Genomic DNA, 26,593 nt, shown 5'->3' on the forward strand with positions numbered 1-26,593 from the left:
AAAAAATTCACAGTAAAGGTATTTACAAGTAAAGGTATTCACAGGTAAAGGATGTCTATTATTGGACCTATAGGCTCCAGCGGGACCGCAAAAAAAATTTGCTGTAGTGGTATTTTCGTTAAAAAGGTGTTCGCTATAAAGGAGTTTGACTGTACTTCACTTACACTGCGAATCGAATCCGAATAATTTCTTCAGGTGGTGAATCGAATTTGAATAATAAGAAAAGGCCCAATTTGAATAATTTCGAATACCTCATGGTGAAATATTTTGTGGTGATGTGCTCATTAGATGATATTCTGCTCCAAACAAGTGAGCCATTTTAACCAGCATAACATATCATGAGAGAAGGGTCCCCCTGTGTTGTGTATGGTAGACTGCATTAGTTTGATGAACTGCATTGAGAGTTACTCAACATGCTCCATGCAGCCTGCTTTGTGTGCATCTCCTCATTTGTGTGTGTACATTGTGAATTTCCTGTACCTTTTTTAGAAACCGCACATATTTCATCTGTTACTGAACACGACTCTCAAAGTTGGGAGTACATTTTACTGTATTTTCCACCTTGATGTGATAGTGGTATCGTATTTCATGAGGGTGAAAGGCGTCCTTGAGAATTTCACGCCAGCTATTACCATGTGTCCGTAATCTGATGTGGATCATCTGTAACTACCTGTTGGCAGAGTTCATTGCAAGTGTGCACCTTACTGGATATGGAGAGGGAATATTCCCTGTACAGGTGCAGCTTCCTTATTAGCAGATTGATGCTCACTTGCATTTGGTGCTTCATCTTTCAATGTTTAGCGCTGGACAATGGGACGCAGCAGTAGCCAACCTGATCTCGTCACAGCCTCTCTTTTGGAGGAATCTGAAGTGCAGCAGCAACATGTTGGGGCCTCCCCACATTCTGGTGGTCGGCCTTTAGACCGCACAGCAAGCATGAGGCCACAAGGCTGTATGGCAGCTGGAGGTCAACCAATGGTCCAGGGACCTGGGACATGGCGACGTCCTCTGCACGAAGAACTGCTACTCCAGTGGGTAGTATCAAGTGGGCCGTCGAGGGACCTGGCATTAGCACATTCTTGGTTCTTCTTGGAGTTAGTGGTGCATGCAGCCACTCTACATCTAGCTGCCACTGGCCGCCTGCACGCACCACGTACTACACGTTTCAGCCAACGGTTTGCCGATGACATAGTTACATTGGTAAGCATCTGAGGTCCCAGTGGGTGTGTTAGATGTTGCATGCAGGTGATCATATGGTGAAAAGGAGGAATGTTGCAACCGAGCCTGAAAGCTCTTTACCCCTCAATCGGACTATATTATTACCTTTTCTAGCTTCAGCTCAATTCAATTGAATTCAACTTTTATTTTTCTATTCACTGATTGGTGGGGCAGAGGAAAAAAGTCTTAGAGAGCAGCTTGACAAGTCTGCCCGCCCCTACCTTCTATTCCAGTGCCTGGTTTTACTTCAGGAGCTATAAAATAGGGTGAAATTGGGCATTATCAGGGGCTTCTCACATTTCCGATGAACACCAGATGTCGAGTGGATGTTCTCAATAGTGTTCATCAGAGCCCATATTAGTGGCTGAGCCGGTACTCTGACAAGTTTGTCTCGCGGGTCTTACCCTAAATGACGATGACACAAATCGGGGGGTCAAAACATGTTTTACCCGATTTAACCTTAAAACGCAAGGCTGTAAGTACGTACTACGTAGCAGGTGGAGAAAAGTAATGGAAGAGCACTTGACATGAACTGCAAATAGAAATCACCATAGTGATCACTTCATTTTTGTACCTTTAACAAAATGGTAGAGTGTCGAAAAGCTTCTTGGCCAAGGACTATTATGCAAACAGAAGCATCGTAGAATATGAGAAGAGCATAAATGTCTGCAAAGCAACTTACGGTTAACATTTGGGTGACTCAACATAAACTTGCAAACCTAAAGATTTTGTTACTTGTCTATGCCTTGTCCATGGGCGATATGGTCGTAGGTCATAGTGATGTGTGCGAGACATGTATTGATGAGACCTAGATAAGGCCCATGTAAACTCCACTGTGAATTGCATTAAAAGTGTGTGCGGTGGTGTTTTAGGTGGGAAGCTTGACAACAGAAGTTGTGGCTCGCAGTTGTACAGATACTCCTGAAAGTCGTCCTCTTCAACAGTTGAATGCTAGCCTTTCCTTCTTCTTACGTGACCTTCTGTCGATAATGGACCGGGGCTTCGTTTTTCAGCTGATCAAGGCATGTATATTTTCTACGCAACTTCGTGTCTGTCATTGAAACTGCCTTTGGGTCAAAAACGCCAGTGCAAGTGTAGACGCATTAGTGATACTGTGGAGACCCTTTATTGTCAGTCTCATTGAGCAGTTGGCTGTGTCTGATAAATGACTGTGACCAACATTACTGAATAAGGAGATGACACACTCACAAAACCAAAGAATGCAATACGTCTACTCCAGAAGGGTACTTCACTACTACAGTGACATTTCCTTTGGAGCGGTGTTGTGTGGGGTTGACAGCATGTTGAGCATCATGACCTCATCAGTAGTGGCATCCTTCAGACATCATCACATCTTCGTGACTAGTCATCTAACGCAGAATTCAGAAGTAAAAATGAATTGTGTCGTTCCTAGTTATGTGGCATTCACATAACCATGGTTGCAATATCAAAATCTGAAGGAGTTGGTGGAAATCGCTGTCTAAGCCAAGAACGTAGTCAGGCATTTCTGTTCATGCAGACGTGACAACATTACAGACAATGATTGAATGGTGAATTCCACTGGTCGTTGTAGGACAGAAAAGCTGGCTTGAGTGTGCATGTTACACACTGGTTGCTCCAGTCCAACTTGCATCGTATGGGTGTCACAGGAACTACACAACATTGCATTTGAAGTAAATTAGCAAGAGCTAATTCCTTCACCGCTGCCACTGTCATTGTCGTCATTATCATTCTTATCACTCTTATTAAATTTGTACATTTGCTTGATGGGGAGTAAACTCGCATGTTTTCTAACATTTTGTAGTGCCGTCGCTGAGCGAAATGTCATTCACATTTGTACTTGCCACATGCAGTCATACTGTCAGCAAGTTGGTGCAGCAGTGTGTGCGCTGCCTTCAACCGTCTGTGAATCTGCAACTCTCCTGTCCTGTCTTAAGTTGGACCTCTTGCGTGTGGTCTGCAGCCATGAACATTTTGTAGCCCTCAACTTGGCCCTGGTGATCCCTCCTAGACCTCCTTCTATTGCATTGGAGGGCCCTTGCTCCCCACCAGCCTCCCCTTGTCCAAGTGTTGCTTCATCTCAAAGTTCAGGGGGTGCAGGAGGCACGCCTTCAACCAGTGGAGGAGTTGCATCATGGTTGTGTTCAGAGTTTCGACAACAGCACTTTTTGTTGGGGTTAGTGCTGAGTGATCTGGCTTCTGCCCTTCATTCGTGGTGAGTTTTTGTTTAGGTTTGTCTGTGTAATGCTTCTAGATTGGCTGATCAGCATGTGCTATTACTCTGTCGGAGTGAACACTAATTGAGCGAATTGCTTGATTACTGTATGGCATTTTGACAAGTCACAAGTTATTTCTCAGTAAGGTATCCTCAGAACAAAGACTTTTAAACTGGTATTGATGTTGTGCACTTTAGAACTGAATATCTGCATAACAAAGGTGATTCCGAGGTGGCTCAATATATTCAAGATTCTGTTAATCAGTATCAAAGCTCCCAGGCTACCCCAAAAAGCCACTGACATCATTTATTGTAACTCTAAAGTAACAAGGTGTGTTCTTGCAAAATGTGAAGTCAGTTTTGCTTATCCGAAACAGAGCTTGTAGCACTCAGTGACATTCAGTTGCATGTCATAACACTTGCAGCCACAAATCAAGTGCAACAAAGTCATAACTACTATATATTTTGCAGTCTACATACAGCCGGTAACTGATTTTTCGAACTCCGAAAACTTTGCCGACTTGGTGCTTCAGGCAATGCAATTAGCACCAGCCAACTCTCCATAGTGCCAGTGTATTTTCACGTCCAGTATTTTGGAACACATCTCCATGAAACAGCTCTATTTTTTGTACTCATTTCTACCTGAACTTGCAGAGGAAGGTGAAGAAAACAACCGTCGTCCAGAGTAGAAATGATATGCAGGAAATCCAACAGTGAAGCCTTCTTTAATATTCACAAGCTTTCATGTAGTAGTCTACATTTCTTCAAGTGCAAAACGTTTGTACAAGTTGCACAAATATATACAAGGAGGGTCCCATGTGAACAGTAAATGGCGAGAGGCAAAAAGAGAAAGAAAGGAAGAGAAAAAGAAAGAAAGGGGGAAAGGTCACACATAGTGACCTACATTCCTCCCTTTTTTCTCTCTCTTTCTCTTTTTCCCTCTCGCCATTTATTGGTCATGTGGGACCCTCCTTGTATATATTTGTGCAACTTGTACAAACGTTTTACACCTGAAGAAATGTAGACTGCTACATGAAAGGCTTGCGAATATTAAAAATGGCTTCACTGTTGGATTTCCTGCATACCTGAACTTACCTAATATTTCAGGACACCAATCTCCCGACAACTCGAGAGTCACTCAAGAATCTTTATTGTAGATTCCAATTTTTCGGGCGGCTTTGGTCCTTGGTTGTGCTGAAATAGTGCATGTGCAGACACCTGTGCATACTGAGTGGCAGCCTACATGTGCATACTCAACTGCTCCTCCCTAGAATGTGCAATGCCTGTGATTTTCGGAATACGGCTTTAATGAGTTGATATATCGTCCTCGATGTCAAGTTGTCATTAGGGGTGTACAAATCTGAATATGTGAACTGGAATCGAATATCAAGTAGAATGGGGGAAAAAATGCTGAATACCGAATCGGATATAGAATATCTGTGTAGATATAACAGCATGTGCGTTTTGCACTAAAAGTTTGTAATTTGTAGCCCATGACTTCAGTGGAATTTTTCTAGCATGCCCAAGTGTCCCAAGAGACACACAATTCTTCTGTGGAAAGCCCCTATCTTTAATTTTACATGGTAGTACTGGCAATGCCTTACACTGGCAATTTCGTAAAGCAGTCTACACCTTATGCAGGAAAGCATCAGGTGAAGCCCACTTTCGGGGTGGTGGTGTTTATATTAGGAGAAACATAGAATATTCGGGAAAACTGAACACATATTGGATATTCGATTTGCGAATCAAATACTTCACGTGATTGATATTCGATTCCAATACGAGACCTCTAATATTTGCACACCCCTAGTTGTCATGTTGGAGGTGGATGTGACAAAAGTTCATACTACATGTTTCAGAATGTCAGTATCACTACCTACTGCAATAGGTCATGGTCAGTATCCGTGAACCTTTGCAACCACATCGACAATGTCTGTGTGGATAGATAAAGCATACATTTGCACTGATAACACTTTTGATTGCATAAAAAATAAAACAAGAAAGCTGTAAACTAGCACATACTGAACAATGACACCACTCTAGGTTGAACTCTGTGTTGCCAAGCTGAGTGATAAAGAGTGGGCGGAAGCATATTAAAGGACCACGAAATTTCCCAAACATCCCATAAAATTTGTGTCGAAAACGGTTTTTCCTGTCAAACTCGCACACCAGAAATTTTTCCAGATTAAAGTGCACTGTCATTTTAACCATGCGTGGTCAAAATTTCCTCCGGATCATTCCTCCATGTTCATCTTCCCTCTTGCATTCATCCTTTCCCTTCTTGACTACTACATGTGCAGTACTGGGTGCTTTCTTGCGTTGAGTTTGCACACTGCTTGCAGAGAGGAGCGTTGCGCCCAGGCTGCCATGTGATGACACCTGGCCTTGTGGGTGATGTCATCGGGCTCAGTGATGATAGTAAAGTTTTACCACATGACACTACTGCTGTAGTGTGTTGCTAGGTGTATCAGTTTCGTATTAACTTCAGGTGGTACTTTGTTTAAATTCGTGTTGTGTCTGTCCTTTCGTGTTCCCTAGTCTCGGGGTTTTACATTATGCATCATCTTCACCAGCTCGCTTGCTTCCTAGCCATTTTTTCTTTAAAACTGTTTGCTTTCCGAACGTAAAACTTGTGTCTTTGGGAATACCTCTTCTGTCAAACAAAAAGGAGACACAAGTCGCTTCCTGTTCCCTTTAGCATTGTAACGGAGCTCTCCCATCAACTGCTATACCGGTTGTTGCTGTCGTGGTTGTACTTTGCATACCTGTGCTTTTTGGCTTTGCGCAAGCATTTTTTCTCGTTAATTTGCGGTGGAACAGACATACGCTGACAGCTTTTGAAGCTTTGTTGGCTATTGCAGTAGTCTTTGGAAAAATGTGACCTATGACAAAAGATTCGGACCAGTCAATGACTCAGACAGACTTTATGGCCAAAAATCTTTCGGTGACCTTACTCTGCTATGAAGTTTGCACATCAGAAGCTTTGATCTGGCCTCTTTGACGTGTTCAATTGAGGCGATAGGTGCTTTTCATAACTGTGCTTTATCACAGCTGCAGTATGGGAATTGCATATTGTCAATCACAGCAACTATTTCAGCTACTGGATCCCAATAAGCATAATTATTGTTCATACTTTCACTGCTTTCATCTATCTGTCCAGTGTGGGTTCTGTACAAAGCAAGGGCGTGTGGGTTGTACGAAGTCTTCTGGCCTGGCACGAAGGAGACCCTCGTCTGCTCCAGGGTTTACTCCCTCGTGTCGCTTCCTTGTATTTGCCGCTTATAACCTTGGTGGTAGATGCTCTACCTTTACTTCATGGATGGACACCTACAACAGGTAACCTGTGCATAATAGGTCCTATGCTGTTTAGTTCCTTGCAGTGCCACAATCAGTTGCACCGATTCTGGTTCTTTGCTTCTGTTGCCCATGTTGCATTATTAGTATACTCACTTCAGCAGTCTGGTTTTCACAATTTTTTTCTGGCTATTACCATTGTAGTAGTGAATGTGTTTTGCAATAGAATGGGGTAAATCCAGCATGTGTATTCTGTTTCTGTAAAAAAAAGACAAAGAAATGCGAGGTTGACTTGGCAAATTTTGGAGTCCAATTGGGAAAATTCCATTTCTCATGAATTAAATTTTATAAAAGTGCTCAGAGGTCATGGAAAAATCTCCCCCGAAATAGATAGCTTTGGCCCCATAATGGGCAGACAAGTAGATTTTTTAATACACGTTTTTTTATTACGTTAGGTGAAACACACTGTAGATATACATGGTTACCCGAGATACTGCTCTGTAAACAATAATGGTGGCACAGCAGATGATGGCAGTTGATGTTCTGAGGCTGGAACACAGAATAAGGGACAACAACACAGAAAGCCTCAAGTGTCTAAGAACAATGCTGAAGCAGCAGATCCTGGAGCTTTTATCAGTGATGTATGGAGTGCTAAAATATTGTCAGAAATCAGCTTTCAGCTTCGAAATGTGTTTCAGTAAATTACAAAAAAAATTATAAACAGCCCGTCCCCATGCATTGTCAATGTGTTGTTTCTCCATTTTCTTGCGCTGTCGGGGACTTGTTGGGGCTTTGCAACTAGCTCTGGAAGGCATATTTACCAAAAGTGCTACAGCAAAAGTACAGTAAATCTCGGTTATAACGAACTCGACGGTCGCGCGCAACCCGTTCATTATATCCGAAGTTCGCTATAAATGGAATGGACGAAAAATTTGATCCAAAAGGCCAGCAGTGTAAGAAACATGAGTCATGTATGCCATTCATTGAAAATACATCGTTAATGGCGCCTGTTTATACACAGTTGTGGAGATCACAGCGTTTTCTAAGTCATCAAGGTGGTCCAGGTGGGCCGCCAGAAGTCTGCGACGGCCTGTGCGTCGTCATCTGCTGTCGCGAACTCCTCGAAAGACTGACAGCCGTCAGTCAGATTCGCAGCCGTTGCTCTGTCCCAAAGTTCTGTGTCGGTATCACGCACACCAAAGTCCACTTCACGATCGGCGTCTGTAGCCAGTGCCTGATGAACAAATCCAGCTTTTCTGAAGCAGTTTCGCAAAGTTTCCCGCTTCACCTGCATCCATGACGCCTTAATCATCGGCCAAACGGGTGCACGTGCAGCGCGCGCTGATGGTGACAGCGCATTGGCTGCAAAGCGAGGTCACGTGCAAGCGGCGCCTGACAAATCCGCGGGCGTCTGACGTCGCGCGCTCGCCTTCTCCAGTGGTCGAGGGAGCTCTTTCGGTCGCAGTAACCGAAGGCTCCCCGGCAATTCGTTCATAATAGGCGGGGGCAATTTCCATAGACTCAGTACAAATTTTGACGGTCGTTCGTGAGGCATTCGTTATAACCAAAGATTCGTTATAAGTGGGGCTGTTATAACTGAGATTTACTACATATTATGCATCAATGTTCTTGTGAAGCAGCAAGGTAAGTACCATAACGAAGGTTACGCTGCTGCGACACTGCATAAACCTGCATACACACGTGGCTTAGCAGGTGGTAGAGGCTATTAGAAACGCTATCAGTGCGTCAGTTCTTCAATTTTCACAATTTATGGACAAAGAACTGGACAAACTGCCAATTTTTATATAACATTTTAGTTCATGATATGTACTCCAACGTATAGTTCAGCTTCAAAAGGGTCCTTTATTCATTTAGTCTTCATTACAAACCCCTCTACTTTATCATGGGTAACCCTGTATATACAGTCGACCCCCGTTTATCCGGACGGTGCCGTTCCCGGCGAAATCGTCCGGATACCGGGGCATCCGGATAAATGAAACGACCGAATAGAAACGTCATACAGAGCAAGGTTTAATTAGAACACAGAAATCTCATCAATGACAGCTGTTACATACTAGTGTAGGCACTCGATTCCTGCAAACTTTTGCTAATTGCATAGAGTTGAGCCACGCTGTTGCGCTGTTCGAAGAATGTCAGTGCGGACGCAAAGTGTCAATGTCGGAGCCTTGTTTCTCACCGGCGTCATCGGCACCGTCTTGCTGCACATCATTGGAGGCAACAGCAGCAATCACACCGTCATCAGTCATAGCTGCACACGCGTCATCATCCTTATCAACGTCAACGTATTCAGAAACCGCAGCATCATCTACGGCAGTCGCAGTGAGCCTCTGCATCAGGGATCGCAGCTCAGCTAGGGCAATGTCTTCGTCGGCCAACGGGCCGTAAGCAGCAGGCCCTCGGGTTGGAGTTTTCCCCTCTATATCCGGACAGTTGCTCGAGATATTTCAAAATGACTCGACTGGTCAACGTGACCCAACGCACACAAATAGAAAAGGGGGTCATCGTGCACGGTTGTCTCCCCTACGGAGGAATGTAGGTCCCTGACGTGTGACGGGAATAATCCCAACACAGCGAAAAGGGTGACAAAGCGGGGGCAGCGTCTCCTCTTACTCACGGTAGTCCGGATATCTGAAGCTGGATTAGAAGAATTTTCGACTTTCGTTCCCTGGAATTCTTGTCCGAGTCCGGAAGCTGAAGTCCGGATAAACGAGAACAAAATACATGGAGGAAAATCCGTTCCCGTGCCTTTTGTCCGGATACCGCGGGATCCGGATAAATGAAGTCCGGATAAACGGGGGTCGACTGCTAATAAGAAAAACCTGTGCAAACAAGCTATGCAAAAGTGTAAACAAAAGTCCTGAGCACTTGTTTCCAAAGTGTTGTTCTGAATATGTTATTTGCACTCATATGTTGCACTGCATTACTGCTTCTTCAATGGCGCTGATGTTTAATTTCCAGTGTTTGCAGATAGCATGAGAGCATGCATTGTCATCAAGGTATTTCATTGAATAATTGCTACAGTATCACTTGGAACTTTATGCAGGCTGCGGTCATAACGGAGAACTTGATCGACAGGATTCATCTGCTATACAGCAGTCTGTTGCTCAAGCTATATCAGGGTCGACGGTGCGCAATTCATTGCACCCGGAACCTGCAGAGGGAGCACATGCTCATGTGAGTTTGTGGCCTGATTTCTTTTAGTTTTATGTACAGGAATAGTGCAATTGTGACTCAGACCAGGCACGTTGTTCTCTGTCTGTGTGCGCACTCTCTTTCTCTCTCTCTCTTTTTTGTGTGTGGAAGGCGGGGTGGGGAGAGGGAGTTGTGGCAGGGTAGGATTCTTCTGCCCTCATGCGGCTGCTATTATTTGTCATTTTTCCTCTGGAAAGACGAAGCATTTTCTGTCTTCTGGCACATAATTAGGATGTTTTCTGCTGCAGAAGGCTAGGAACCCTTCTAATTAATTTGGGCAAGCAGACCTTTCGTAACAAAAATTGTACATGTAAGATGTTTGCAAAAATGTAGTAAAGAGCCCCTTTATCCGACATACCTGACCTAAATAGGTATTCTGATAACCCACTGCTATTATTCAGAGCTTATGAATCAAAAACTGTTTGTCAGAATTCATAACTTATGGTTATGTACTTCTCCATTCCATACATAATTGAGGCGAGCTCATAGAAATGCTTTTTGTTTACTGAATTTAGGGACGGCAAAGCCAGATGAAAGAGGAAGCAACCCGGAACCTTCTGTTGTGTCTTGTGTGGGTGCTCAAGCACACAGAGGCACCACTTCTCAAAGGTGTATGGTCGCAGTGGGGCCCCCAGCGACTTCTGGGGCTTCTTGATGCTCTCCATCTGTGTATTGATGCCTTTCAGTATAAGGTATGCACTCTAATTTTCTACAACAAACATTCTTAACTGTAGCTAAACTGTTTTTTGCTAGACTTATGCAAGTAGTGTTTTTTGCTTATCAAGTACAAATATTACAATGATGTACGGCTTGGGACAAAAGTTTACGGAACACCGGGGTGTCACATTTCTTCATGGGAGCGACACCATTCCAGAAAGCAGGAGTGGACACACATACTGACAGATGGATAGAATAGCCAGTCACCTGTTTCTTATTCGATTTCTCCCTTATATCTAGCAGGAGGCTGCTCCAATAAAGAAATACGGCAGTACGGTGTTCCGTAAACTTTTGTCCCAAGCTGTACACACCGGGTGTCTCAGTAACCATGTCAAAGAATTTTAATAGAAAAACCACACTACGAAAAAATCTGCCATCAATGGCATTTATCTATAGGGCAGTTTTATCACATAATGCAAGTAATTTTGTCAAACTTTTAATTGAAATACAGTCATGTCTCGCTTATCCGGAGTTCAGATATCCAGAAAACTCGTTATATGGAATATATTACCGGGAATGAACCTGGTACCATTGGATTTTCCCTCGGTTATCCGGAATTCGTTATCCGTATCTGGACAGCTAGTACGGGGAACAATCTTCCAGGAATTAGGTCATTCTGATTCGCTTATCCAGAGAAGTGTCAATGTCCTCTGTCCCTGGCATGTGCTGTATTCGCACTACTCCGGAAAAGGGTAACATCTCATCGGGGCATTTTGTACTGTTTGACTCCCCTTTCTTCAGAGGTCACTCCCTTTTGGTGTGTGCGGACACATGATAAGCAGAAATGGTGCCCTATTCCACTGGGCGCAAGAAATCCACATGTGAATGTCATGTCCAGGCCGTCTTTAAGCACCACCTGTGTTTTGGCCTATGCCAAAGGCTTTTCCAAAAAGACAAAAACATGTGCGCAGGACCAACCTTCTGAGACATCACCCTTCTTTGAGGGCGACACAGCGGCTGCTGTGTCTATGACCAAAATTCTGTCACACGCATGCCTACTAAATTCAAGCAGCTCACTTTGCATGAAGAAACTATCTTTTACTTGTTTCCTTTTCTGGGCTGTAACGAGGTCTCCCAAATTTTTCGGGTTCCCCGGAAATTTGCTTGGTTCGGTTATCTGGAAATTCGTTATCCGGACGAAAAGGGTGGACTCCCGAGGCATCAGGATAATCGAGACAGCACTGTAAACGTAATTTTTTGAATTGAACTTTGAAATCTGCCTAGTCAACATACCATTTTTTTTTTTTTTTTTTTGCTGGGAACAGAAAGTGCACATTTGGATTTACCCCACATTGCTACAAAATACATTCCTAGTACAATGGTAATACCTAAAATAGTTGTAAAAACAGTAGTTTCTCGACTCACAAATTGTCGGTGGCCTTCACATCCCCATCAAGAAGCCAGGCGAGGTCGAGGCGGCCATGGACCTGCCCCCACTTCAGATTTCTTTTCAATGCTTGTGCTGATAATGACAGCAAGGTTAGAACGCCACAGTTATCTGAAGCAGGAGTGAAAGAGAAACGGGAATAGGCGAGTCACTGTTTTCTTCCGCCGTTTCTTGCATTAACTTGACAGAAAATTGAGCATGGCCGACAATTTATGCATCTCAAAACGACAGCTTTTGCATTTTTTTTACAGCTGGAACCATTGTAGTAGGGAACGTATTTTGTAGTGGAATGGGGTACATATGACATACGCTTCCTGTTTCTCACAAAAAAAAACGTGACATTAGCTTGTCAGATTTCATAGTTCAATTCGTGAAATTAAATTTATTTCAATGAAAATTTCATAAACATTTCTGATAAACTATAGCAGATGGCAAAAGTTCTGCACAGGTAAATGTTAATCACATATTTTTCCGCATTGCTCTTTAAATTTTTTTATATTTTTTAAATGGTTATTGGAATGCCCTGTGGGTATCATGCTATGTTGGTGATAATTTAAGTATAAGCTAGGATGATGATAGACATATAGAGTATTGAGTACTGTTAACACAAAATGTTGTATATGTGTAATGCATATATTACGTTTGCAGCAAACCTTGCAAAACATGTAGCGTCTTTCAGCGCAAAAATGAAGGCAAGAACATGAAGGGAAGGCACTCACACCGCTTAACTGACAACTTCAGTTTGTTTCGGGAAGCAAGGGCCTTCTTATAGTTGCTGCTTAGGTCCAACCACAGTCTTTCCTCATGAGTGCACCCCATTATCACCCCTGAGGAAGCTTGCATCTTCTGGAAGTAGTTCTGTAGCGGAGGACTGCTCATGCACTTATCGTCTTTCTCTTCATTTTTTTCCCTTTGTGTCCTTCTTTTCTTTTTTGTGCTGAAAGGAGCTATGTCAAGCTACTAGTATTACCAACTACCCCAGTCTATTAATTCTAGTCTTGCCAAATGCACTGACCAGAGATTGTTGGTGCAATAATGGTGATGGGCCAATGTAGTGCAGCTGATATAATTGATTTGTCTGAACCATATAATACACGACTCAAATTTTTAAAATGATTATGCAATTGAACATTCCCGTACACACATGCATATACACATTATAATTCTGTTATGGAAAGTATTTGTTGAAGTACCGTATTTTCTCGAGTCTAAGATGATCCCCTCCTCCCGAGTTCAGGGTACACGAATTTTGAAAAAAAAAAAGTAAGTGGAGATTGAGAGGCAGTATATAACAGTTGGAAAATGATGCACAACACCACCTTTTCATCACCGCTTTCTTCACCGCTGTTTTCTTTGTCGCCATCTGCCAGCAGCTCATTATCCTCCGTTCTGTCGAAAGTGTCAGATGAACCATACTTTTTAAAAGCACGCAAGACAACATTGTCAGGCACATCGCACTAAGCGTCCAAAAATCCACCGGGTTGGCACAATTCTTGATCTTTCCCTGTCGCTTCAGTCATCTATCATTTGCTTCTGATACTTGAAACCGGCTTGCCGCCCCTAAATTGTTGCTGCATTTAGTGGCAAAAGTGATAACTTTGCGTTCAAACGCAGCAGAGTAGCGACGTAATGACAGTGAACGGACACCACTGGCTCTGACAACCACAGCACATGGTATCGGTCGCACCGCGTTATTGGCCTGATCCCATCACACTCTCCCGCCTCTCTCCTGACCTCATTTTGGCGCGGGTATTCGAATCTAGGACAGCCCCAGACTTTGGCACGCAGGATTTTGGAAGAAAAAGGTCGTCTTAGGTTTGAGGAAATATGGTATGCTCCATGTCCTTGCGATATGGGAGCCACTGATAGGACCCACTGACTGCTGCTGGTGCAAAGAACCACTGATAGAACTATGGAACTCATGGATGTGACCAAATTCTCTAGAGTGAATGCAGCAATACTGAATCTTAATACCGTCACTTAGAGGCTGTCAGGAAAATGTTGGAGTGCATTCAAACGAGTGCGGGGTCCCTGTTATTCATTTTGACGCCACGAGTTTGTGACAAAATGACTAGGGTAAGCGGATCCTTCGGCGCTATGATCAACACACATTGCGGAAGACTTCCGTCATTAAGTCGCAACTGGAGGATGCAATCTTGGGCCACAACAGTGCACGCAGTGAAATGATAAGACGGAAAGGAGCAGCAACAGGAATGGGAAGTGCGCCTGGATCTGCAGGTATAATTGATATCTTTACACCGACCAGGGGCGAATCTAGAGGAGGGGGGGTGTCAGGATGTCCTAACCCCCTTCTCAATTTCTGTATTCACATAGTGTTCAACTGACCTAGACTGTATATCTGCCATTCTGGCCAAGGCTCGACCCCCCCCCCCCCCTCAGAAAAATCCTGGATCTGCCCCTGACACCGATTACTCGGGCTGTGCGAATACGTATTCGAAATATTCGATATTTGTACCGAACAACGGTACCACGCTATTCGTATTCAAACCGAATAACATTTTATCGAATGCTCGAATATATTCGAAAGTCCGCAAGCTGGCTTTAACTCATGCCTCTGAGCATTGGGTGAAGCTTACTTTTACACTTGCTTGTGCAGATTTGACTATATCCTACAAGTTGGCTTCGCCTCATGTCTCAGAGCGTCAGGCGAAGCCTAGTTTGCACTTCTGCCAGTGCTGACGGGTTACAGGCATGGTTTAAAAGTGCGATTTGAGGGATCACTTAGACTTGCCACTTTCGAGAAATATGTTACCACATGTTGGCAGGGAAGTTGATGTTAGTTTAATTATTTTGAGCTTGAGCTGGACCAGCTGTGACACCATAAAAAAGGGATTTCATCACACGGTCGGCTACGGTATGTCTGGGTGCTAGATATCATCTAGAATTACAATTTTCAGGACAGTTCTAGCACAAATGTTATCAGCAATGAAATATGTAAAACACAAATTAAAGGTAACATCTAGAGGGGGTGTGCGAGCTTTTCCCCTTACAAGTGCTGGCAAGTTTGAGTTTTCTGGTGTAGCAAAGCTAGCCAGGACATAGTTTGCAGTCAGAGTTTCACAAACTTCAATGCAGGGTTTCAATGCAGACTTTTGCTTACTAATTCAGCAATAAGCATACACTTGAGCGTGGTATTCGACATAATTCGGTTCGCTACTATTCGAAGCTTTTATTATTCGATTCGCATTTGATTGGAACCCAAAAGTCACTATTCGCACAGCCCTACGGCGATTACACTTTACCTGACACATTTCAGAAGCACTGGAGATATGCCATGCAAATCGTGTACTTTTAGAGCGTACGGTGGCTGGATCATCGCAGACATCTGCTCAAGGGGAGCAGCAGCGGTTACGGTGGCGCAAAGACCAGACACAATGGAACAGGAACTTTGGAGATTCATCTGACAGGTTTGTGACTACAATGTGTGCTGCATCGCACCTGCTCCTAAAGGAGACTTTCTGTGTATAGTACTACATGCTAATATTGTCTGTTTTATGCTCTCGCATGCAAACATGGTAATTTCCTTACAGAAGTAAAATAGAGAAAGAAGCTCATACTGAGGGTCACCTTGCAACTGAAGTGACCACAGTGATTCTGAATACACTTGACCTTATGGTTCAGGTAGGACTATTCAGATCATAGCTGTTGCTACAGGGATTCACCCATTCAATACTCATTCAATCATGCTTGTTTCATGCAGGTATGTAGTGGAAGTGAACAACACCAAGGTGCGTTGGGAGGGGTGCTACGGGTATTACTCCACTCTCTCGATCGCCACCAGAGTACCCAGGCTCTGCAAGGTTTATTCGCTGCCCAACGAGCACTCGTTGCAAAGGTAAAATATGCAAATTTGTTTTCTCTCTTCGCTCTTGATGGTTGGCGAGTTTTGAATTACTTTGTATATTCATATGCTAACTTCCATAACTTAGTTTCCTGAACTGCTGTTTGAAGAAGAGGCTGAACAATGTGGAGACCTCTGTCTTCTGCTGCTGCGCCACTGTAGTTCCCGCCTAAGTGTCGTCCGATCACAGGCAGCCGCCTCTCTTTATCTTCTTATGCGACACAACTTTGAGATGGGAAATGTAAGGGCTCCTATGGCATTGTTGATTGTCTGCACAAGGGTAAATCTGACACACATGGAAGTTGATGGATAGAGCTAAAGCGGCTTATAGTAAGCAGGCTGTGGACACTGTAGATACAGGTTATGGTGTGAATCTAACTGGACTGAAACATTGCTGCTGGTTCCCATGATTGCAGAATTTCTCACGAGTGAAGATGCAAGTAACCATGTCATTGAGCTCTTTGGTGGGGCGTAGCCAAGTCTGCAATGAGGACTGCTTGCGCAGGGCACTCAAAACTGTTCTGCTCTATGCAGAACAGGATCTTGACCTCAGGGACACCACTTTTCCAGAGCAGGTGTGCTCATTATTTTCATTATTTCATTATTTTTTCATTATGTGCTCTGGAGGTAATGCAGCTAATGAACTGTACATGGTCATGAACTTCATGAAAAGTATGATGATTGGTTATGGTGGCATCCAGGTGCAAGATCTGGTCTTCAACCTTCACATGATACTGTGTGACACAGTGAAGATGAAAGAATTCCAGGAAGATCCAGAGATGCTGTTGGATCTCATGTTCAGAATTGCCAAGGGCTACCAGAACTCCCCTGATCTGCGTCTCACGTGGTTGGCAAATATGGCACAGAAGCACACTCAGGCAGGTTTATGATGCAGCCTTTTAGGTAGGGATCCAGCTGTCAGTTAATTGATGTACTGGTGCTAGACATATATACATAGCTTATAGTTAATTTGATTGAAATGACATTTTATTGATCAGATTTATTTTGTCGCATGCATGTAGCGTGGCCAGCATGCAGAGGCTGCACTATGTTTGGTTCATTCTGCAGCGCTGGTGGCAGAGTACCTTCATATGCTAGAAGATCGTCCACATTTGCCCATTGGATGTGTTGCATTCCAGGTAAGATACCTACATCAGTACCATTTAATAGTACTTAGAGTGCATTATGAACTCTACGGCAGTGCACTGCATACCATTGAAGCCCCCATTGCCATTTGTCTTCTTTTTTGCCACCCAGAAATTAAATGGCTTTTTTTTCTGACAGTAGATATTGGAAAACAATTTTGGTGTCTAAATTCAGATTATCCTTTTTAATTAAAACATGTTTGTGGCTGTACTTGAGTGGAGAAGCTGTTACCTATACATGCTTCAAAATGGGCCATTCGGTTCTCTGGCTAATTCTATTAAGAATATATTTAATAATGAGTTCCATACACATCATTGTACACATTGATATATACACTGATATGTACTTGAGAGCATGTTCACCAGACCTTTACTCTTTTCTACTTACTTTACTTTACGCTTTCAATTTGCTTTACAGTTAGTGATCCCTATTATATAAATACAACAATGGTACATACTACATACATATATCATATTTGTAGTGGTGACCGCTTCACTTTTCAAGTTTTTGTGAGATCGTGGTAGTCATCCGCTCCACATACAGTTGTCAAACGTTCTCTTTGAAGGGCTTGTTGGCAGAAACATTCAACTCTTGCATCATACGTTGATGTCAAAGTATTGCTGTTACTGAATACTTAAGAATCTGCCTCCCAATACAATTATGGCACTTGCATGTGTGCTGATTCATGTTGTCCTTTTGTCTGTGCTTTTGGTCATGCCTCATCAGTATGAACCTCATTTTGTACCAACTACACCACTTAACTAGAATTATGAATACTAAACTAAACTTGCTGAAAATACCGTACAGAATTATGTGAAATTTAACGTATGATTACAATATGACCCAGTGGATGTCATACCTGTAATACTAAATGATGCACTGCCATAAAGGGTGATGACATAGCAGATAAACATATCGAAACCATTGTGACATGATTGTGATTTCCATGGATTTCATTCGATTTCAGTTGGACTCAAAATCTGAGTCTATTTTGCTTGCGGATCTCAATTTCTGGTTTTTCTTGTTCCTTTGCTGTAAGAATTCATACTCTTACCCTGAACATCTCTCTCCTTTGGTCTTCTAGCGTATCTCTGAAAATGTCCTTGAGGAGAGCGCAGTGTCGGATGATGTCCTGTCACCAGATGAAGAGGGCACTTGTTCTGGGAAATACTTTTCTGAGAATGGCTTGGTGGGGTTACTTGAGCAGGCTGCTAATTGTTTTACCTTGGTAAGAAATACAATGTAGTCTGATTACTAGTCAGACATGTTTGCTGGTTGGATACTCTGTTGCTGTGGTAAAAGCTGCATTGTTGATGCACCAGTGAGGTTGGTTTAAAACATGCTACAGACCCTATGCTCTCTTCTGTCTAAGGCTGGCTTATACGAGGCTACCAACGAAGTCTACAAGGTTCTCATTCCCATAGCGGAGGCACAAAGAGATTATAAGAAGCTGGCTAACATCCACAGCAAGCTCTATCAGGTGTTTGCTAAGATTGACCAACAGGTATGGCTACGATAGCTGACCCTTGCAAGAGAGTTACATTTTTGTTTTGCATTGTCAGTCAGGAAAGCGTGTATTTGGTACATACTTTCGGGTGAGCTTCTACGGTGCAAAATTTGGGGACCTTGATAGTGAAGAATTCGTCTACAAGGAACCTACGCTGACCAAGCTGCCTGAGATATCCCATCGACTTGAGGTGAGCTGACAGGCCCCTTCCTCTTTTGCCTACGGCATCATGGTATGGAATTGATTGATCTAATTTGAGGCTCTGTATTACAGAACTTCTATTCTGAGAGGTTTGGAAGCGAGTTTGTAGAGATTATTAAGGATTCCAACATGGTAGATGTCTCGCGCTTGCATCCGGAAAAGGTAAGCGGAAGTATTGTCATCTGTACTTCATGTCAGCAAAAACCAATATGACCCCTCAAATAAGAGACTACTATATATGGTTTGACAACATAGTTGGTCTAGTGACATGAACAAATGCTGAACTTGCTTGGAGACAGTTACATGGTGAATGAGTGATACACAATCTTGGACAGAGCAGCAGTTCATCGCAGAATACAGCAGTATACATAGGGCCTTGTGTTTTAGGGTTAAACCGGGTAAAACCACTTTCCATTTTCACCCCCTGATTTGCGTCGTAGTCACATGGGGGAAACCCAAAACACCCCAAAAACTAGCTTGACAAAGTGCAAATTCAGCCACCAATACAGGCACTGGAGACGCTATGCACTGCACATTCAGTATGGCCGTTCCACATCTTGAGTTCATCTAAAACGCGAGAAACACTCTTTTTTTATTTTTCACCTAATATTACCCTATTCTACACTGTGTTACGGCTCCTGAAATAGCACACGAAAGTCTTGAAGTCGTGTATTCTTATTTTCAATTGCCGTTTTCTAATAATCGTCACCTGGTTCTGTGTTTGAGGATACGTAGGGCCCTCGGTTTTCGGGTAAAACCCGATAAAGCCCGGTTTTTAACCCCCCCCCCCCCTTTTACATCAAAATAGTTCGGGTTTAACCCCATAAAACCCGTAAACCGGGCTTCCGAAAGTGCAAACCAAGGACTTGATCCTTGGTTTGCACTACGGCAACGGTTTGCGAACTACGGCAATCGCGCGACGGCTCCCGACCGCGCCGCGTCTTGCTGGTAAAGTAAACAAAACAGGTCGGGTTTGTAAACGCTTGCATGCAGGTCCGATTTCTAGCGTGAAAAATGTTCCTTTGATAGGCGTCACTATTTCAAAGTTGGCTTCACCTAACACTTCAGTGTATTGCGGTCAAGCCCACTTCAGCGAATGCTTAGTGTTGCTTTAAGTGTACGTTTGTAGATTTAGCGGAACTTTTCGATTCATTTATTTGTGTTACAGGAAAGCCATCTTCTATGACATCATACACTTTGTTTAGTGATATATTAGGTTAGATTAGTGCGGCTGTGGCAGCTTGCCTCGCACTCCCAACTTCATTATTGAAGCGGCCATGGTCCTATTAATCTAACCTAACTTCACTAAACTAACCTAAGACATCATCATCAACTTGGTTAGTTAGTGATAAGTTAGATTAATGGGGCCATGTCCCTTGTCCCTCAAAATCCGTTTCAATAATGAGGTGAAGCCGCCTTGCAGAATGGCAACGCCAACCAAAGTAATACCCTGGTTTCGTACCAAAAATGCCCTGTGTTTTTCACACCCGAAGAAATGTAGTCTGCTACATGAAAGCTTGTGTCAGTAAGTAAGTTGAAAACTTCAGTGTTGGATTTTGTACGGTTAGTGCTTTCCGTGGACGTCGACGAGACCCTTTCTTGTGCTGTTACCATAAACAAAATACAGAAACCGACACTGAAGACCTTCGGTGTCGGTTTCTGTATTTTGTTTATGTGATCTACAGGACTTGACTCCCCTCTTCGTATACGATTGTGCTGTTGCCAAAAATCGTAAAGGGATCAGGAAAAATCACGCTAAACAGCGAAGAAACACAGTTAAGGAACGCTCTGCGTTCCTTGAAGTGGGTTTGCCCGCAATACACAGAAGTGTTAGGTGAAGCCAACTTTCAAATCTTGTCGGGAGTATCTTGTATCAGCAAAGTACGCGGAGTAGTAAAGAGGATGCAGCAACAGCCAACCATATACGAGGCATACCAATGCGAGCGCGAGCATGCTCTCAATGCTCATCGATGGATACAGTGATGGATGCAGTGGTTGTACAGTGAATTATCTACCAGTCTCTTAATAAATATTCTTTCACTTAATTTCAACACTCCACAGACCGACCGCTGTGGCATCGCTCATGATCTCAGTTGTCTCGCGATGTATACCCCCAATTATTAATTAATTAATTTCAACACATAAAAGTATATTTTTTTTTCACCCGAAAATACATCACTTCTCAGTGTATCACCCGATTTTACCCTGTTTGACAGGTCCTGATTTTCAACCCGATATTAACCCCCCCGATTTTCACAAAAAATAAAACCGGAAAACTGAGGGCCCTAAGGATACGCCTTTTCGTCTGTAAAGGAGATAAGCAATCTCCTCTTCCACAAAGACCTGCTTGCGAAAGGGAGTATGCCCTTTATCGTGTGTCATGGGAAGCAAACGCCGTTCGGAAGTGTGCCCTTCTCTGGAAAGGCCCTTAGGCTGCCCATGTGTCAGGGGTATAAGCCTCACTGTTTTAAGGGGATCAAGACCCTGGCTGTTGAAAACACAGCCAACAAAAAGGCATGGATGACAGCCAGTATATCCCGGAATCGGGTGATATTTGTGCTTGCAGAGTTTTCAGTTGGGTTGGGCTGAACATCGCAAACGATGTTGATTGAGTCGCGGCTGAAGAAACGACTGCAAGTGCGTATAACAGATATATTCTGCTGTGAGATGTTTTGGTGCTTGCCTGTAAATACATATTTTGAATTCTTGCGAGCATCGTGTGTGTCTGGGAATGTGCGGCAAGGCCTAGCGAGCCATGAGGAATCTCCGATGGAGCTAGTATGCACTTCCAACGCATCAAGCCCTCATTCAGAACAACTGCCTTTCGTTCAAACTCTGCTTTATATGAACAAATCTTGGGACCCCCCCTTCGAGTTGGAATTAACGGAACTGCACGGGAGTACAGTAGAACCTCGTTAATTCGACGGCGAAAGAATGCCGAATTAAGTGGGTGTTGGAATTAAGTGAACCTGGGCTCATGGTGTAGTAAAGTATATTTATTTGCCAAAAAAACTCGCTTTCTTCGTCTACTACTTAACGAAATTGACATCGCACGTCACCGTTCGTTCGAGATGTGGCGGTGCTGGTGATGATTATGACGCTGCTGCTACAGGGCTCCCCCCCGTGGCGGATGACAAGGCTGGCGAGGAGGGCCGAGGTTGGCGGAAAGGTCGGGCGCCGAGGCCAAGGAGTGCAGGAGCCGGACCCGAGGCGGCGGGCGGCTCGTAGTGTGCGAGCTGCGGCGCCCAATGCACTCGACGTGGAGGGGGAGGAATGCTGGAGACAGGAGCTGAGCACGGACGTAGGAAGGGCTGGTCGGGCGATACCAGGGGTGCCGACTCCAGGAATGCGGGCTTGAGCCTGTCGATGGCCACAGTGTCAGGTCCCCGCGGAAGATCGAGGCGAAAAAACTTCGCGGCTCGCGAGATGACCCTGTAGGGGCCGTCATAGGGAGGCTGCAAGCTGGAGCGCACAGAGTCCCGGCGGACGAAGACGTGGGTGGCTTGATTAAGGTCGGGGCTCACGAACACGCGTGTTGCGGGAGCGGAGCGGGTAGGCGTGGGCTTGAGGTCCCGGAAGAGCTGGCGGAGACGGTCGATGTAGGAGGAAGGGTCGTGCACGAGCGGGGCCGATGGGCTGAAGAATGCTCCGGGAAGGCGGAGCGGGCACCCGTAGACCATGTGGGCCGCGCTGCAGTCATCCTGGCGGATCGCGGCGCGAAGGCCAAGCAGGACGAAGGGTAGACGCTCGGGCCAGGTTGTGTCGCCGTGGTCAGTGGCGCGGAGGGAAGCCTTGAGCTGCCGATGAAGGCGCTCGACCAGGCCGTTGGCAGCCGGATGGTAGGCCGTGGTTCGGATGTGATGGGTTCCGAGGGCGCTGCACAGGTGACCGAAGAGGGCCGATTCAAACTGGCGTCCTCTGTCCGTGGTTACAGTGGACGGGACGCCGAATCGGGAAACCCAGGAGAAGAGGAATGCGTGGGCCACCGTCTCTGCCGTGATGTCAGGGATCGGCGTTACCTCCGGCCAGCGGGTAAAGCGGTCGATGCACGAGAGCAGGTAGCGGTAGCCTTTGGCCGGAGGAAGCGGGCCGACCAAGTCGATGTGGACCTGGTCGAAACGTGCATCTGGCGGAAGGAACCGCGATGGAGGCGAGATGGTGTGGCGGTAGATTTTGGACCGCTGGCAGGCCAGGCAGGCCCGCGCCCAGTCACGGACGTCGGCATTCATGCGAGGCCATATGTAGCGCTCTGCGACGATCTTTTGCGTGCCGCGCACGCCAGGGTGGGACAGCGAGTGGAGGGCGTTGAAAACATGCCGGCGGAAGGCCAGGGGAACGAAAGGGCGCGGGGTACCAGTAGAGGTGTCGCACCATAGACTTGCCGTCGAACCGGGGAGCGAGATCTCCCGAAAAGTGGTGGATGAGGCGGGGGAGGAACGAAGATTGGCGAGATCTTGATCAGCGTGTTGCGCCTGGGCGATGCCGTCCAAATCGACCGCGGGGGGCGGATGGAGAGCATTGACGTCCGGCCGCGAGAGTGCGTCGGCAGCGGCATTGTCTTCGCCTGCGACGTGTCGCACATCGGTCGTGAACTCCAAGAGGTAGCACATGTGGCGGGTTTCACGAGGCGAGTGGTTGAGGGAGGGCGATCGCAGGGCGAACATGAGAGGCTTGTGGTCGGTGTACAGCACAAACGGGCGGCCCTCGAGAAAATGGCGGTAGTGTCTGCATGCCAGGTAGGCGGCGAGGAGCTCACGCCCGAAGGTGCTGTAGCGTGTTTCGGGATGTCAGGGGGATGGACGGGAATTTGGTGATAGGCTTTGATAAAGTCTATCTTGGAGAAGATGGTCGCTCCGTCAAGATTCGCGGTGAAGTCCTGAATATGGGGAAGCGGGTATCTGTCCGGTACCGTGACGATGTTGAGTGCACGGTAGTCCCCACATGGGCGCCAGTCACCAGGTGTTGCTTTGGGCACCATGTGGAGAGCGGAAGACCACGGGCTGGAGGAAGGCCGAATGATCGCCAGTTCGAGCATGTGCTCGAATTCCCTCTTGGCAATGACGAGGCGCTCCGGAGCCAGCCGTCTGGGGCGAGCGAAGACAGGGGGGCCCCGTGTCACGATGTGGTGAGTGACGCTGTGGCGAGGTGGGCAAGAGGCGTGAGATTGGCGCAGGACAGCGGGGAACTCCGTGACAATGTCGGCGAAAGCAGTGGGCAACGGTAGCCGTATGGTGGGACTAATGGCGGCTATATGCGCTGGAGCTCCATAAACGTGCAAAGAAGTAGTGTTGTCGACGAGGCGCTGGCGTCTAATATCCACAAGAAGGTCGAAATGGTGGAGGAAGTCGGCGCCAAGGATTGCGAAGGGGAGTTGAGAAGGGGATTGGACTACGAAGTTCACCATTGCTGCGCGCGCCGTTGCCTTATACATAGATGCGAACAACATTCTGATTCTGAACTTGCACTCAGTTGCTGGACTAAGAAAGAACTTCCAAAAACGACGGTGCGTGTGCAGGTTCATTGCTGCTGTCGTCACTCTGTTCATTTGCACGATCCATGTTGAGAATGATGAGAGTTGCGGCGCAGGTATCTTGGCCGTATAGGTATCCTTCTATCCTGGCGTACTCTTCGAAAGATGCGAAGCCCTCTTCGGAGCTTGCATCGCCAGTAGGAGCTTACAGCATGTTGTAGAACTCGCGGCTGTGATGATAGTCACTTTTCTTTCATGGTCAGCATCTTGTACTTAACCTGCAGGCTGTTTCCACAGCCCACAGGCAAGAAGTAGACTTTGATGTGGATTTCAAGAGAAGCATGAAACGAAAGCAACTTAAAACTAGGTCCTCGTAATCCGTTGGCAAAGCTGGGACGCTGGGTCTGGCTGGGTGGCAAGGAAGAGCAAGGAGGTTGCACCGCGTGATTGGCGGCTGGGAAAGCAAGGGAGCAAGCACATGGTTTTTATGGCAGGTCATCGTTGCGTGGGTTGTAAGCCGATGGTAGATGATGGAGTTCGGTAGGAAACTTATGAATTAAGCGGGACACAGGCCAATTTTCTTCAAATTATACAGTCAGATTGCAACGCGCAAATACTGGACCACAGCAATCCTTAAAATTAACCGGAATTTGGAATTAAGGGATATCAAATTAGCGAGGTTCTACTGTACAAACTTGTCGGGAATGCATAGCATCTGACAGTCTCGCTTCCATGGCCTTGTTCACGTAAAGCTGTGAGGGGAAAGCGCAGGAGATGGAGAGGACGAACTGAACGATGAGGCACAGATTGCGTGTGGACACACACAGTTATGCTGTCTGCATGCACATGTTTACCTGACATTTCTATCTCAAACTTATCACTGCTGTCTCGCCACCAAGTTCTGAATGTGAATTTCATTTAATTTCATTTAAGAGATTTTCCGTATCAGAAAAACTTTTTTTTTTCAAGTCGACTCATCTAGAAATGGTCCAAATAAAGACTCCCAGGCAGAAATTTCTGTCGGAATCCCAAGTGGATCCACTTGGATTCTGTTCTGATTGGAGTCTGATTGGAGAGATTGTGTCATGTAACTGTATACATAATGTAATGTAATGACAAACCATGTACCATGTGCACATTGACAAATGCAAAAAGGGACAAACAAACAGTGTAAATTAATAGATTTTGTTTTGTTCTCGGGGACATGCATGTGAGGAGAAAGAGTTTGAGAGAGACTCACAGACTCAGAGCAGCGTTATTTTGTAAACTGTTGAAGACTATGATGGCGCCTTCAAAGTAGCCTTGCCCCCCTGAACCTGCGATTCTCTGGCACTTGTTCTATATATCCGTCCTATATATTTACAACCTGCAAATACATAACCCACAAAAGTCTTCCGAGTGACCACCAAATGCACACTCAGTGTGGATGTCTGCCTGGACACATGTGCATCTGTTGAGCGTAACAATAAAAAATACTTAATGCTAACCTATTCTCCTACAGATATGAATGTTAAGATTTTAAAAAATCTGTGCTTCTGTACAGGTTAGTTCACTTTCTCTATTGTTATGCTATCTCCTTTTCAGGCATACATACAAATAACATATGTGGAACCTTACTTTGACATGTATGAGCTGCAAGAGAGAGTTACATCCTTTGAAAAGAACTACAATATCAGTAAGTCGTCATGGCATGCATTTATATGTACTCGCATTTTGCAGTCAATTTGAAGTCGATAGCCCGCTGCGAGCACTGCGTTAGGGTACTTAGTTAAAGCTGTTCAGACAGTTCTGGCTCTGAGCTGTTTCGGTGATATGATACAGTCTGCTGATGTGATATAGGATTGAAAATTAAAACTTCTTGCTCTTTGCTATAGTCGATCATTCTTGGCTGAGAGATGAGATATAGTACATCTTTTTTAGGTTGCTTAATTTACATTAGGTTGTTACTTTGTTATTTAGTTATTTAGGGTCTCTTACATTCTGGCGCCATTATTTAACAAGAATGGTTAATCTTCTACATTTTGTTACCCACAGAGCGGTTTATATATGCAACACCCTTCACCTTGGACGGTCGCGCCCATGGAGAACTACATGAGCAGTACAAACGCAAGACGATAGTGACTACAGCCAATGCATTCCCTTACATCAAGACTCGGATCCAGGTTGTTGAGCGACAACAGGTGTGATGACCACTTCGACGTCCTTCTTTATCTATAAATTAGGATTTTTTAAAATTCTATGTTAGCGCCGCAAAGCAACAGTGGTTATGAGGGGCATACAGACGTGGACAGATTTAGAGAGGACAGCAGGAAGGAGTGGGGGACAGAGAGGAAATTAGGATATATGACGTGCTTCAGCATTTC

The 26,593-nt window shown here is 45.0% G+C and overlaps 1 protein-coding gene across 1 annotated transcript in view; it reads left to right on the forward strand.

Annotated features, from left to right (window-relative positions):
* LOC135378249 (dedicator of cytokinesis protein 6-like) overlaps nt 1–26,593 on the forward strand; it is a 52,667-nt gene that overhangs the window by 21,370 nt on the left and 4,704 nt on the right. The window contains exons 19-38 of the mRNA XM_064611223.1: nt 802–1,200; nt 2,091–2,240; nt 3,072–3,433; nt 6,594–6,769; nt 9,792–9,922; nt 10,456–10,632; nt 14,120–14,282; nt 15,361–15,472; nt 15,596–15,686; nt 15,766–15,900; nt 15,995–16,147; nt 16,323–16,481; nt 16,608–16,784; nt 16,929–17,045; nt 18,137–18,280; nt 18,425–18,556; nt 18,615–18,749; nt 18,833–18,922; nt 25,815–25,905; nt 26,265–26,410. Of these exons, the coding sequence (XP_064467293.1) occupies nt 802–1,200; nt 2,091–2,240; nt 3,072–3,433; nt 6,594–6,769; nt 9,792–9,922; nt 10,456–10,632; nt 14,120–14,282; nt 15,361–15,472; nt 15,596–15,686; nt 15,766–15,900; nt 15,995–16,147; nt 16,323–16,481; nt 16,608–16,784; nt 16,929–17,045; nt 18,137–18,280; nt 18,425–18,556; nt 18,615–18,749; nt 18,833–18,922; nt 25,815–25,905; nt 26,265–26,410 (3,240 nt within the window). The remainder of the gene's footprint in view (nt 1–801; nt 1,201–2,090; nt 2,241–3,071; nt 3,434–6,593; nt 6,770–9,791; nt 9,923–10,455; nt 10,633–14,119; nt 14,283–15,360; nt 15,473–15,595; nt 15,687–15,765; nt 15,901–15,994; nt 16,148–16,322; nt 16,482–16,607; nt 16,785–16,928; nt 17,046–18,136; nt 18,281–18,424; nt 18,557–18,614; nt 18,750–18,832; nt 18,923–25,814; nt 25,906–26,264; nt 26,411–26,593) is intronic.

Source organism: Ornithodoros turicata, chromosome 1, assembly GCF_037126465.1.
Source record: "Ornithodoros turicata isolate Travis chromosome 1, ASM3712646v1, whole genome shotgun sequence".
In the NCBI taxonomy this organism is placed as follows: Eukaryota; Metazoa; Arthropoda; class Arachnida; order Ixodida; family Argasidae; genus Ornithodoros; species Ornithodoros turicata.